We start from the raw sequence: 15,332 nt of genomic DNA, 5'->3' as shown, positions 1-15,332 counted from the left end.
ATCTTCTTTATATATTAAGAAAATTCACAAAATTAGTTATGGCTTCATAAAATGTCAAAAATACCTCTAAAATTGTAATTCAACAAAATTTATATATAAAAAAAATATCAAATAAACTTTTTTTTTTCTAAAAATTAGCACACTCTCTATTTGAATATATCTCATGCACATTTAATAAATTTTTTCCTAAAAACTAACACACACTAAACTCAACAGTTTATTCCTTTTCAAATCCTAAATTTAAGTTTCTTAAAAATTCACTATGTATAACTTCATTAACAATAAATAAATTCAAATTGAAAAATTATATTAAATTCAAAATGATAAAAAAGAGTCTCATTGCATATGCAGAGTGCATGTGATGAGGCTAGTCTTATTTAATAGTTTGTATTTTATAATCATCAATGAACCGTTGAAATTAAATTATATAGTTATGGTATATAAAAATAAATATGTATATATTATATATCCAATTATTAACTTTGTATAGTTATAGAAAAAAAAATGGGGAGTTATTCAAAAATAATAATTAAGTCGGATAAAAAATTAACTTGGGAATTGGGATTAAATACATGACAGAAAATGATGGCTTCCCCCCACCAACCCAAAAAGAAAAAAAGAAAGACAGAAAATGATGGCTTTTTTTCCATTTCATTTATATATTATGTACGTAACGATAAGTTCATGAAAAATATAAACACAATAGCAAGGCTAAAACACACTTGGCAAAAAGAAATATATATATATATATATATATATATATCTATATAAATGATTTTTAATTAAAAGATCAAGATAAGTGTAACACAAGTCATAGCAAAATCAATGATTGATGAAGGTTCATCAGGGGGCTCGCAAAAAGAGGGTAAAAAAATTAGTATAAGTAAAGAATTTGAATAGGTATTCAATTAATATTTCAATCACCTTTGACAAACATCACTATCAAACAATGCTTTCTGTAGACTCTTATCACAATTCTCACGGCCTTTTCAGTGCTTATCTTTGCGTGACCCTTAAGCCAAAGGAAAATGCTGAGATCATCGAAAATGGCACAATTTTATGTGTCATAAAATTGTGTAATTTTTGGTGGTTCTAACACAATTCTATGTGTCACAAAGTCTAATTATAATTAATTTCACTATCTAACAATGCTTTATGCAGACTCTTATCACGATTCTCACAACCTTTTCAGTGCTTATCTTTGCATAACCCCTAAGAGCATCCACATCAGGTAGTGGATAATCTTCTAAAATACAAAAACTCCTCTATTTTACACATTTTGGTCAAAAAAACACCCACATCAGTGGGTGTAAAGTTGTGTAAAATCATGTAAACATTTCCATGAGCTACAGTAACCGTGTAAATATACACGGTTACTGTAGCTCGTTTATACATTACTTTATTATTTGTTTCTCTCTCCTTACCTCAATCTCTCCTTCAGCTTCTACTCTGACCTCTCTCTCTCCGATGCCTCAGTCCAGCCTCCTCCATCAATCCACCACAGTGCTTTGCCGTTCGCCTAGCTTTCACTGCCAGCTTCACCATCGATCCATCACAATGCTTCGTCATTCGCCCAATTTCTCTACCAGCTTCACCATCGATCTCGTTGTTTGATCAATGGGTTCGATCTCTTTGTCAAGCTTCACAGTGCTTCACCGTCGATAAATGGGTTTGATAAATGGGTTTGATCCATCACAGTGCTTCACCGTCGATCTCGTTGTTTAATCAATGGGTTCAATCTCTCTGTCAAGCTTCACAGTGCTTCACCATCGATCAATGGGTTTGATAAATGGGTTTGATCCATCACAATGCTTCATCGTTGATCTCGTTGTTTGATCTGTGGGTTCGATCTTGTTGTTTGATGGTGGCTGTGTGGGATGTCTTGGTTCTGTGAAAGAGAAGAGAATGGGGAAAAAATGAATATTTTATTAAATAAATGTGTATAATAGATAAACTGATGTAGGTGTTTTGTAAAAATGGGTGTGTAAAATAGAAAAAGTAGGTTTTGGATGTGTAAATTTACAAAAATTTTGCATGAACTGATGCAAATGCTCTAAGCCAAAGGAAAATGCTGGGATCATCTAAAATGGCACAACTTTACATGTCACAAAGTTATGCCATTTTTGGTGGTCCTAACACAACTCCCAAATCAAAACAAACAATACCATATATATATATATATATATATATATATATATATATATTTTTTTTTTTTTACCGACATATCTATGTGATAAACTGAGTGTTGTAAAAAATAAAAATTTGATGAATTTATGTGATATTAATTATAAATAGACTTACCATTTGGCCATTGAGCAATTTCTTGTGAGTGCTTTTATTATCCTATTAGTTATTACGTAGTTTTCTTTGTGTATCTCTATATTAGTTGTTTCTTTTTATGATCATCTAGTATATAGAGATTTCTTTTTGTGATTGTTATATGTTTGATATCGATCTTTTGCTTAAAATGTTTTTTTTTTTTTTTTTTTCTGGGTAATTAATATTCTGTTAAAGATGCCTTTTTTTTTTTTTTTTTTTCATTTTTTTGATTGATATGTTTGTTGCCTATTCACTCATGTTTTGGTCTGTGAAGTAACAAGTTGTTTCTTTTTATATGCATAAACATGTCTGTGCTTTTGTTTTTTGTTTTTTAAAATATTCTTCTAAATGGATATGTTGTTGTAATCTTTGCCTGATATTTTTTGTTTTTAAAATTATTTCATGAAGGTTTATCATTTATGGGCTCGCAATAAGAGGGGGAAAAAAGTCCATTGGCACAAATAAAACTCCACCGATAATTTGTTAATAAGAGATTAAAAAAGTATTGTTACTGTGAAATGATACTTGGTGTGAAAAAATAAAATTCTTTTTTATTTTAAAGAAAATGCTAACGAGTGAATCTGTTATTGGGAGATTAAAAAAGTAACGTTACTGTGAAATGACACTTGGTGTGAAAAAATAAAATTCCTTTTTATTTTCAGTAGAAATATAACATTTCTATTTTATATACTTATTTTTTAAAACACTTTATATTACAACTTGTTTGGTATTGTTATGTAAATAATAATTTTCAGTGTTTAAACACCATAATTATTTTTACAATACTTTTTAACTCACATTTATTTCTACTAAATTTCATTAAAATATTAAAGTTTTTTTTTTTAATTGTGTCTCTTTCTTCATATGCAACCATCATCATCTACTTTTTTTATTCATCCTTAAGATACGTAAAAAAATGGATAAACAATGAAATGCAAAATGAATAGTATCAGTATAAATTTACACAATTATTATAGCAAATTTATAAATTTACACAATTATATATGTATTTATATGAGCCATTTTAGGTAAAACTATGTAAATTCTACCCATTTTTCTCTTTACACGGATGGAACTGCTCTTCAAGTGAACTTCTTAACTCAACTATTGTGACTATACATTACTTAAAGAATGATAAGTGCAACTCCGGTTTAGCTACGTATGATGTGAATTAAGACAATTTTAATTAAGAATTTTAACCAATTACTATAAAAAAAAAATAAAAAAAAAAGTTATCACCAAAATTACCAAGTTAAAATATCAATAATACATAAGAACACAAAAATTTAGACGAGTAGATAAATAAGTGATGTTATTGTGAGTATACACCTAAAATTGTCCACTGAACTATTGTGACTATATATTACCCAAACTAGTTCATAAAAAAAAAAATATTACTCAAACAATAATAAGCACAAATTTAGGTACGATGTTAATTAAGAAAATCAATCATTAAAAATATATTATCACCAAAATCATCAAGCTAAGATATCAATCATGTACATAAACACATAAATTTATGTGGAAACATTTTTAAGAGAAAACCTTGAAACAAACTTCAAATAAATCCACTGTTAAAAAATCTATTACAACTTATTTTCAAGTTTTATTTCAAGTTTATTCTTAATTTGAGATTTACACCAAATACAACAATATCTTTTCTTTAGAAATTAACATAAATTCACTGGAGAGTTTCGCTCACTTTGGATACAACCCCAAATTTGTCTTTCACCTTATATGTTTCAATGTTAAAAGAAAAAATTCATTACTTTTCTTTGCTCTCATACATTATCTCTCTCTCTCTCTCTCTCTCTCTCTCTCTCTCTCTTTAAAGTTGGTGGTCCCTGGCTGCTTATCATTAAGGTTGCAACTGTTAGAGAGAAGAGGAATAATCGGACTGGACTTGCCTATGAAGCTAAGAGCATTCAAGGAGTTGAGGTTTTGCAGGGGATTACCAGTTGTACAGGGATGTTAATCTCTATAGCCATTCAGGAAGCAATGATCGAGGCAGCAGTTAAGGCTAGGAGCTTGGGATTCAACAACTTTTTGTTCTTATGTGGTATTAAGAGAGCTGTAAATGTCACAAATGGTTTTTGGCCTCTTAGCTGGCAGGAGAGAGTTTTGTTATCTGACTGGGCTTCCTTAGCCCGAAATGACGTTTACTTTCACTCTATCTATGTCCCAAGAATTGTAAACAGCTATGTCAGTAACCTAGCTAAGTTGGCAACCACTATGCCAATTCATCACTGTATGGTCAACCAAGACTTTTTGTAACTTTTCTTTCTGAATGGTATCCCAAAAAAAAAATACATTGTATCTTTGCTCCTTTTTCTTCTTTTTCTCCCACTAGGGCGCACACCATCCCAAAAAAGGTCACTTCAACATAAAATATCACGTAACCTACGATTAATGGAAATAGAATTGTCCAAACCAAGAGCTATTAAATGGTGTGGGCTGGACTTTTAAGGTGCCTTAACCCATAGAGAGTGATTACAGACAAGAGAGAGTGGAATAGAAAACATTCATTTTCATTTCCGACAAAAGAGAGTGGAATATAAAGTATTCATTCATTTTCATTTCCGACAAAAGAAAGTGGAATAAAAAGCATTCATTTTCAATTCCTTAACACGCAAGAACTGAACCAGGATTCGAAAATGAGGGGCCAAAATATAAAAAAAAAATTTGGTATAGACCAAACTTAACATAAGCTTGTTCAATTGCATTAATTAACATCATAATATATTTGTGGTAATTCTACATTATTCTATAATGAACTATTACCAATTTTATATATGGTGATTTTTCAAAAATTTATTTTATGGATTTTAGAAATTAGGACATCAAACTAGATGTTGACAATACTGCATTTTCAATATGAGTTTCTAAATTATTTTGATTTTTTCTATATAGAAAAAATCAAAATAGAACATTATTTTTCCATGATCTTAAAAAAAAGAAAAAAAAAGAAAAAAAAAAGGCAACAATAATTAATTATAAGGAATTTATCCTACATCTACCTAACCATTTAACTAATATTTTGACATTAAGATTGACAAATTTCTCTCATTTCTTAAAAAGTAACATTACCAAACAATATATCACAGCAAACTCATTATATAATTTTTTTTAATAAAAAAAATAAACATCATTATTACAGCAAATACAACTAAAAACCTTTTAAAAAGTAACTTAAAAAATATAACATTAAGCACTTCACAGTTCACACCATGTGAACTAAAATTCATACATTTGAATTTGATAATGCCAAATTTGTGCTTTACTTTTGTTGTCAATATTAGTTTGTCTATAGGTAATTAATGTTTTTTTGGGGGCAATTGGGTTTCTTTGTCTGCAGGTAATTCATATTATTTTTTGGGCAATTGGGTTTCTTTGGACCATTTTTTGTTATTTTCCAAAAGTTATTGTAATTATTCTTCAAGCAACTGGGCAAAAGGGATTGTAGGGACACGAATCTCTAGCGGCCCAACAACGATGGCGTTGGGCTTGCGCGTGATGGATCCCTCACAATAAAATTTGTAGAGAGTGGGCTTGAAAGGCTAGGGTTGGGTCACGGGGCGTTAGTTCAGGCCGGGCTTTAGATGAACCAAAACCAGAAAAGGCTTTAGTTTGGATATTCAGGCCTTACACCTTTGTAACTTGAGAGATTTGGCTCCTCGGATCATGTCCGAGGAGCACTAATGTTTACTCCGGTTACCCGACGGTGGGTTTTTCGGGGTGATGCGCATATATTCTCCGGGCATTCTCCCTCCTGAAGTTTTTTCTCCGGAAGTGAGATGGGAGACCTGGACCGTCGAAGTAACCGGACTCGTCAACAAACCGACCCGGTTCACCATGGACCACCGAGTTCCCGAACCGGGAAATACCAGTCACTCTAGTCTGCGCCGGTAACAGACGGAAGGAGCAGAACATGGTGAAACAGACAATCGGTTTCAACTGGGGAGCCGCAGGGGTCTCCACTTCGGTGTGGCGCGGTGTATCGCTACGCCATGTGCTGAAGCGGTGTGGGATCTACAGCCGTACACGTGGAGCCCTTAATGTGTGTTTCGAAGCGGTGTGGCGCGGTGACTGTTACTATCATGATAATAGAGTGCTCCCTTCGCACGTTGACGCTGAGTTAGCTACCTCCCAAGGTATCTCTCTTATGATTCTTATCCACCACCACACACTTAGCACACTAGCATAAATTCTACCACCACCATTTTTTTTGTGCAACACAACCAGGGCCGGCTCAATGAATTTGGGGGCTTAGGCGAATACTTTAAATGGGGGCTTTTATTTAATTTAATTATAAATTCATATATTTTTTCAATTAAAATTTATTTTTCTTATTTTTTGAGTGGTAAAATTACTAATTAAATTTAATAATGTTTGAACATTATCATGATTACATTCGTTATTATCATTTTGTTGTATATTTTCATTATCTTCCAACTCTTTTTGATAAATTTCTTGTTCATTTATGAAACCTTCACTCAAATTTTCTACAAAATTTTGTTTTTTACTAGTAATAAATTTGTCCATAGCTCCTTTTTGAGATTCAATTAATTCTTCTCTTTGTCTTTTTTTTTTTTTAGTTTTTCATATCCAGATGGATATTTTCTAGTAGACATTTGTAATTAAAAAATATTTATGAATAAATGAAACACAATCTATAATAAAAAAAAAAAACAATTTAACTAGAATAATATAAATTTAATGTATAAAACAATAGAACCTGGTTTATCAAAAGCACAATTGCAGCTCTACTTAATATAATCACTTTACAATTTAAACCTGCACAAAAAAAAAAAAAAAAAATATTAATACAAAGTAAATTATTCTTAATTTATAATTTTGTTATCACTTATCAATACTCTTTTTTTTTTTTGTGTAACATTAAACCTTTTTTTTAGCAAAAGATTGAATCTACTAAGACCAACCCACTAACAAAATGTGTAAGACCCAACTTTATCCACACTAAAACTAAGACAAGCCTAGGGCCCACTATCCCTCATGGTTCCATCCCACTAAATCTGATTTCTTAAAAAAAAAAAAAAAAACGTGTAAAACCAAAAATAAGAATAGAACAAAACGTGTAAAACCAAAAGCAAAAGCAAAACAATACCTGATTTCTTTAAAAAAAAAAAATGTGTAAAGCCAAAAAGAAGAATAAAACAAAACGTGTAAAGCCAAAAGCTAAAGCAAAACAATACTTTACATCTTTAAGGGGTCATCTGGACCATTCCATAGACAGCTAGGCTTCTAGAGAAATCTGTAGCAAAAAAGAAAGAGCAAAAACCCAGCAGCTCCTCTTCCCAAAAAAAAAAAACTCAGACACCCATCAGCTGAAGAAGATCTAAAGCCAAAAAGAAAGAGCAAAAACCCAGCCGCTCCTCTTCAAAAAAAAAAAAAAAAAAAACTCAGACACCCATCAGCTGAAGAAGATCTAAAGCCAAAAAGAAAGAGTAAAACCCAGCAGCTCCTCTTCAAAAAAAAAAAAAAAAAAAAACTTAGACACCCAGCAGCTGAAGTAGACGAAAGAGGCAAAGAGGCAAAGGAAGAGAAAGCAGAAAAGAACCTGAAATGAAGCTCTGTGAACACACCAAGTCTATTGCTAACACCGATTGATGAGTAAGTTAACTAAAAACAGTGTTTTTTTTTTAGAATCAAGATGGAGAGAGAGTCAGAGAGTGAGAGTTTTTTTTTTTTCTTCTTTCTTTTTTCTGCCTTTTCTTATCTGTTTCTTCTTTCTGCGGTTTTGCCTATAAGCTAAAGATTTCTGCCTTCTGCAATCTTTTCTTCTGCAAGCAAAAGATTTGGGGATGGGAATAGTGTCACTTCAATGTGAGAAACAGCCCTTTTTTTTATTTTTTTTTCAGATGATGGGAATTAGGATTAGCTTTAATGTCAGTTCAGTGTGAGAAACGACTATTGGGATTAGCCTTCACGTCAGTTCACAGGCCTCTTCTCTTTTTTTTTTTTTTTTTATTCTTTTTATGGGAGTTGGGATTAGCCTTCAATCTTCACGGGCTCCTTTTTTTTTTTTGCCTTCATGTTAGGTTCAGAGTGAGAAATGGGGCCATTTAAAAAAAATGAGAAATTAATATTATATAATATATTATATTACTATTTAGGGGCCCTCTTAGAAGTTGGGGCCTTAGGCGGTTGCCTTAATCGCCTATAACTTCAGCCGGCCCTGAACACAACTGACTAAAACTGACAAACAACCAGTCTAGGTATAAAGCGTGGTCTTAAAACAATTTAAAAGCTTTTATATCTAAATATAATATTTTTAAATGTTTAAAATTTTAGGGAGTATGTACACTTCCGTCACGTACTGGCAATATATAAAAATATTTGTCTTAATTTTTTTTTAATGATTCATTGTCTTAATTTACAATTGCATGTAATACATAATGATCATTTTTTTTCTTTTTACTTCTTTAATTATAATTTTTGTAAAGAAAAAGAAGTTTATGCATTTGGATTAAGGACAGACCAAGGACGATACTTAAGTATTTACATTATGCAGGTTGTGTGTCACTTACTCACTTGGGGTTCCAGATTTGTTGTTTATTAATACCCTTTGCACATAGCTGCATCTTATGGTAACATCCAATTTGCCCTAGAGCTAATGAATTTAAAGCCTTCATTTGCTCGGAAACTAAATCCAAACGGTTTTAGTCCCATTCACCTTGCTCTACAAAATGGGCATATTGAGTTGGTGCGTCGGCTTCTACAACTTGATGGGGACCTTGTTTGTGTCAAAAGAAGGGAGCGGCTAACTCCTTTGCATTAAGTAGTAGAAAGTGGTAAGCACCTTGATCTGTTGGAAGAATTTTTAATGGTGTATCCTGATTCTATTACAGATGTGATGGTGCGAAATGAGACAGCGTTGCATATTGCCCTGAAAAATGACAAGCTCGAGCCATGTCACTAAGAATTCAAATGCCGTGAGCTTGTCATTTTTGAGGGCAATGTGCAACGCTGTCTCGTTTCGCACTGTCACATCTATAATAGAATCAGGACACACCATTAAAAATTCTTCCAACATGTCAAGGTGCTCACCACTTTCTACTACTTAATGCAAAGGAGTTAGCCGCTCCCTTCTTTTGACACAAACAAGGTCCCCATCAAGTTGTAGAAGCCGACGCACCAACTCAATATGCCCATTTTGTAGAGCAAGGTGAATGGGACTAAAACCGTTTGGATTTAGTTTCCGAGCAAATGAAGGCTTTATATTCATTAGCTCTAGGGCAAATTGGATGTTCCCATAAGATGCAGCTATGTGCAAAGGGGTATTAATAAATGGTAGCTCGTCGATGTTCCCATAAGAGTTAGGCTAAGTGGTTTGCAAATTCAATTATGGGAGAAGAAATGACAGAATAAAAAAAAAATTCGACCTTGAAGCTGTACGCATCTGTAATGTGTCAATTTTTATTTTCTGTTTCTTTGATAATAAAATTTAGTCTATGTTTCTTTGTACATCGTTGTAGTACTTAATGTATATTGCAATAAAGTAGTGTGATTGGCTAGCATTAATTTTTGAATTTATATTCAAATTTCTAATAGTGTTTGGTTCTAAAAGCTCAGGATATTATTGGGTGCTTTAAATTTCAATAATATCATGTTTTGGAAGCATACTATCATGACCATGAAACAGTGGTCATACTTATATTATTTGCAATAATAGAGTGAAGCTTTTAGAAAAGAATAAACTCTACTTTGAATCAGAATAAGGTGAAGCACCGTTGGCCTGGTCATAATACACAGAATTATGATTGATTTCAACCTCTAATGAGAATCCATAAACGTCTATTCTTCAAAACAAGTGACAAACAGAACAAATAGTAATTGTCACTTGTTTGTAGGGTGATCATTAGATGGAACAGAGTAGGATGACTGAAAATCCCACCTAGTGATAATTCAATGATCATTGGTGAGAGCTCAAGACACGGTGATGATCAGTTGTACTCCCAGAAAAGGCTTATTAAGGTTTCACTGAAGGCACTTGGGTCTGCCGCCTATGCCCCTGGCAACTCTACTAGATCCCAACATTCCCATGAAAGTTCTTTACCTGCTACACTGTCACTGATATTTGGCAATGTAGATAAATTGGGAGGTGACATTTATCATTCAGCTGTGACTGTTATGAGTGAGATAATCCACAAAGACCCAACATGTTTTCCTGCTCTGGATGATTTGGGTCTTTCAGCTGCCTTTTTATCATCGGAGGTAGCTGGTATACTGCCTTAGTCAAAGGCTCTAACATGTGTTCCTAATGGTCTTGGGGCCATTTGCCTTAATGCCAAAGGCTTAGAGGCAGTGAAGGAAGCCTCAGCATTACGGTTTCTTGTTGACATTTTCACCAGTAAGAAATATGTTACGGCAATGAATGATGCTATTGTTCCTTTGGCAAATGCTGTGGAAGAGCTTTTACGCCACGTATCTTCTCTGAGAAGCACTGGTGTTGATATTATCATAGAAATTGTTAATAAGATTGATTCTTTTGGGGACAGTAATTAGGTAGGGGTACTGACTTTAATTAGTCCGTATTTTTTTTCTTTAAGAAATATTTTACGGCAATGAATGATGCCTTTGTTCCTTTGGCAAACTAACTTATTGGGAGTTCTAGCTTTGTATTTTTTTTCTTGTGCTTCTTTTGTATGGTTTAATTAGTCCGTTAACATTGATGCTGGAAGGCTGCATCTATCTATTCACAATAAGATAGATGTGTAGTTCAGATTGTTTACCACTCATCAAACAAATTTAAAAGGCCTTTAAGAGATACCAAATATATATTTTTGTATTATGCCATTTGGCTATTCACCATAAAACATGTGTAGTTTAGATTGTGTAACAACTTAACTAATAAACAATGAAAAAGCTTTATTTCTCTACTTATGAAACTCCAGCATACTAACCACTTATAATCTGATCCAAATGTAGTATAGTAGACTAGTAGTACTTTTTTTTTTTTTTTTTGGGTTTGATAACAAGTAGACTAATAGTACTAACTAGTAATTAGTTGACTTGTGTATCTATCTATCTGCCTATTTCCTTGGAAAATAACAGTATTGATATATGGGTGGTTCGTAGCTGAACCACACTCTTTTCCCAGAAACAGAAACAGAGAAATAGCAACAAGCTAGAGTGAAAAACGCACAACATTCTTCTTCACAGACCCGCAACATTCTCCTTCACTCTATAACACGCAAACAAATACAATGCTCTCTGCTCTTAGTCTTTTCACTTTCAGTGACCATCTTTGCATTGCATGACTCAAATTTTCACCAAAACAATGTGTTTTTTCTGAGATTCATAGCATTTCAAGTCTTTGCTTCTTGTTTCTTCACTACCCTCTACCTATTCAACTCATTTTAGGTTTCTGAAGTAGCAAGTAAAGAAAGCGTACCCATTTGATTATTGAGCAACTTTCTTGCAACTTGCAAGTGCTTTTTATCCTATTACAAGTGATTTCTTTCTGTGTTTCTATGTTATTTGTTTGAGTTGTTTCTTATCATCATCTGGGCTATATAGAGATTTTGCTTTTGTGATTATACTATGTTTGATGTCTTTTGCTTTTAAAATATTATATTTTCTTTTTTTTGAAGGAAAAAATACTTTGTGAGAACTTTTTGGGTGTGCAAACACTTTGTGAATTCATGCCTTGCTACCAACAAATGTAGTCTATTGCTGAACCATGTCAATTCATAGTGTTCTATCTTCTGTGTAGTTGTGTTTATTTTTAAATTCTTCTATCTTATTATTATTATTTGAGATCTTTCTATAGCCATAATATTTTTCACAATCAATCAAATTGCTATCATAGCTTTTGCATTTACAACATGTTTGTGCTTCTCTTTAAATTATTATTATTATTATATGGATATGGATGTTGTAATCTTTGTCTGATATATGGTTCTGCTTCTATATATGTGTTCCTATAAATCCTTTGAAAAATCAAATTATAACGCATGATGGGTCTGTTTAATCCCCCTATGCTTACAAAATAACGAGGTTTTGGATCTTCCTCCAACTCTAGTAGAGTTTGTGGTGCGTTTGTGCGTCAGAGTGTTCCAAGTGCAGCTAAAGATAGTAATGCCACTGTAATGCGTGATAAAAGTGCTTCGAAATTCAATAAGCCTAATTTATGCACAAAGTGCCAAGCTTTGGTCGATCAATTTCTGCTTCTTCTAATGTCAGTGTTTTAGGTAAGAAGAGGAAGCCCATGGAAGAATGCAAGCGATTGGTTTCAGATGAGAAATGTGATGGAACTTCCAAAAGAACTAGCATGAGCTATACGTACAAACAAAATGAGGATGTTGTGAATCAAAAGCGTAGAGTTCGGTCCAAGTATTTCGAACCTATTGATAGTCCTTGAAAGAAAGTACAGGCGGCTTTGAATCTATTTAGAAAAGTTGTTGAGCAAGCGCATGAGAGAAATGAACGCAGAGTCTGACTTCAAAAGTGGGGCAACCAGGGCTGCTTATATTGAAGTGGCAAAGGATCTTCACTGGGAACGAAAATGGGTTAACGTAGACAAACGGATAGGACCTGTTACTGAACTGAATGTTATTGGTCTTCATCGTCAATTTCAGAATGGTATTGATTACATGATGAAGGGTAAACAAAAATTGGCCACAAGTATTGTTGCTTCCAGTCGTTATGCCAATTACATGGGATCACCTGAGGTATTTGTTTATATAGGTCAAGGTGGGAATCCAAGGGCTGGAAAAAGTGAACCAAAAGATCAGAAGCTTGAGCGTGGAAACCTTGCTTTGAAGAATAGTACGGAAGCCGGAACTCATGTAAGGTTAATTCGAGGCATTGAAGGTTCTGAGGCTTCGAAAAACAGGATATACGTCTATGATGGCTTGTATGTTGTGGATAAATTTACACAAGAAAGAGGAGAATTTGGCAAGCTTGTATTCAAGTTTGAGTTGATAAGGATTCCGGGGCAACCAAAGCTTGCTACATAGGACATGAATGTGGAAATGTTTTCTAGTTTTGCAATGCTAAGTAGAAGTTTTGTGTTTTGTGTTTTGTTTTGCTTTCAAATCAGTAAGGATTTCTGTGTTTTGTAAACTTATAATTGAAGTTCAAATCTTGTTTTACTTTCTTAGTACCATTTTATGCTCTACCAATCAAAATTGACTATCAATAAATTAAAGCAATTAATGGGAAGCCATGGACACATCACAACTTATACAATAATTAATTAGAGAGAGTTCATATATATAACATATATTTATGTGCTGACCTTTCTCTCCTGTAATACCGTCTTATTAAAGTTTGTATATAAGTACGTGTACAAACATACTGTCTACTGCTTCATTTATGTTCTTTTGTTTTTTTTTTTTTTTTTTTTTTGAAATAAATAAAAATAATTCATATTTTAAATCATGAACACTACTTTAAAATATAAAGTAGTTATAAAAATAAATTGTAAATTTTTGTTAAATTGTAACACCTGCCAAGAAAGAGAGCATGATATTGGTAAACGTGTCAAAAGAAAAAGAAAGACAAACATTTTATTGTGACTGTTCATTTCAATCCAAGACGGTGGGCCTTCTCTTTTCTCAGCCATTTTTTTATTCCTCTTTTCATTTTTTGGTCCTTATTCCAAAATGGTAAAACCAAACGGAACATGCGAAAAAGTGAAAAACAAAGAAAAAAAAAAGAGATTTGCGCCGCTGCAGTGGTGGCGCCACGTATTAGAAACACCCTCAAATTAAAATAATAAAAAAATTTATTTGTTCTACTTCCAAGAAAAAAAAAATTTTGAACTAAAATCTGAAGAGAAAAAGAAAAAAAAAAAAAACCCAATACCGAGCAAATCACTAAATCAGATCCGAAACTTTGGTCCTTATCATCCGCTGCAGCCTCCAGTCGATAAGCGACGATCAGATTTCTCCAAATCAGTGCACAGTGGCACTAAGACTCTTTCTCCCTTTCTCCTTACTCGGACTGTTGTGTTTTCTTTTCTTTTGCTGAGATTTCTTTGGGTTGATGAAGTATTTTTCTGTTCGGTAAAGGTGTTTATAGCTTAGTAAATAACGCCAGTCAACTCTATCTTCTCACTCACTGTATACCACTGTACCGATCTCTGTTTTGGACACATAATTTGTTTACAACTAGTGTACCAGTCAAATCTTTTTCTTTTCACTTTAAAAAAAAATCTCTTTCTTTTAATTTAATTTATTATATTTAGTTTTTAACTTGGTTGATATACGGGTATTATGGTACCACTGTACTACTACTGCCACAGTAGGCTGTAGCTAGACATGGCAAAACGGGCGGGTCGGGTCGGGTTCGGGTCGGGTCAATCGGGTCACAGGTCAAACGGGTCACGGGTTAAAAACGGGTCATTTTAAGCGGGTTGAAAACGGGTTCGGGTCAATCGGGTTGCAGGTCGGGTCGGGTTGACCCGTATTTTTTACATGAAATTTTTTACTTTTTATTTTTTTATTTTTTTTATAAAGAAAACAATATGTATTTGCCATTTGGATAGTTATGCAACATATTACTTAATGTAAAATGCATTATTTTGAATTCACTACTTATATTAAGAATAAACTCAGTTAAACTTATTAATACTTATTCAATAATTTTAAAATTATACAAATCCTAACATTGCTATCTAAAACAAAACAACACAAAGATAAGTAAAACAAATATACAAGTTTTATTTTTACACAATATCAACATTCCAAAAAAAAAAAAAAATACAAATGACTTATTGGATAACTCATTTGATAAAGAATAAAAACATATAAGAAAGTTACAGTTTTAAAAATTAATTTTATAATCTATTATCAATTGTGGTTGACACTCTATTTCAATTTGAGATATACATTAAAGTTTGATTGCTTACTTATTTATACCTAGTCTCTTTTATGAAGATCATATCATTGTTAAGCAACACACACTCTAGGAAATATCATAATTTATTTTGAAAAGCCGTTTATTTTGAACATAAATTGTTAAAAAATAGATCTAAGCATTCATAA

The 15,332-nt window shown here is 32.7% G+C and overlaps 1 protein-coding gene across 4 annotated transcripts; it reads left to right on the top strand.

Annotated features, from left to right (window-relative positions):
* Positions 1-6,119: 6,119 nt before the first annotated feature.
* Positions 6,120-13,440, top strand: LOC126714829 (histone-lysine N-methyltransferase, H3 lysine-9 specific SUVH6-like). Of its 4 annotated transcripts, none has more exons than XR_007651682.1 (2): positions 6,120-6,470; positions 8,852-13,440. XR_007651682.1 is itself a non-coding variant. In XM_050415221.1 (2 exons), exon 2 carries the CDS (start codon positions 12,756-12,758, stop codon positions 13,299-13,301), a length of 546 nt encoding a protein of 181 aa, XP_050271178.1. In that variant the 5' UTR covers positions 6,120-6,470; positions 12,534-12,755; the 3' UTR covers positions 13,302-13,440. The 4 variants fall into 4 exon arrangements, 2 of the variants coding, with proteins under 2 accessions (XP_050271178.1, XP_050271167.1); XM_050415221.1 differs by having other exon boundaries at positions 12,534-13,440; XR_007651683.1 differs by lacking the exon at positions 6,120-6,470 and adding an exon at positions 6,945-7,950.
* The last annotated feature ends 1,892 nt before the right edge of the window (positions 13,441-15,332 follow it).

This window comes from Quercus robur, chromosome 1, assembly GCF_932294415.1.
Source record: "Quercus robur chromosome 1, dhQueRobu3.1, whole genome shotgun sequence".
Classification (NCBI taxonomy): domain Eukaryota; kingdom Viridiplantae; phylum Streptophyta; class Magnoliopsida; order Fagales; family Fagaceae; genus Quercus; species Quercus robur.
This window is presented reverse-complemented; position numbering and strand designations above follow the sequence as displayed.

Coding starts and splice junctions, on each gene's coding strand:
- LOC126714829 (XM_050415221.1), top strand. CDS start 12,756: ATGAGAGAAATGAACGCAGAGTCTGACTTCAAAAGTGGGGCAACCAGG.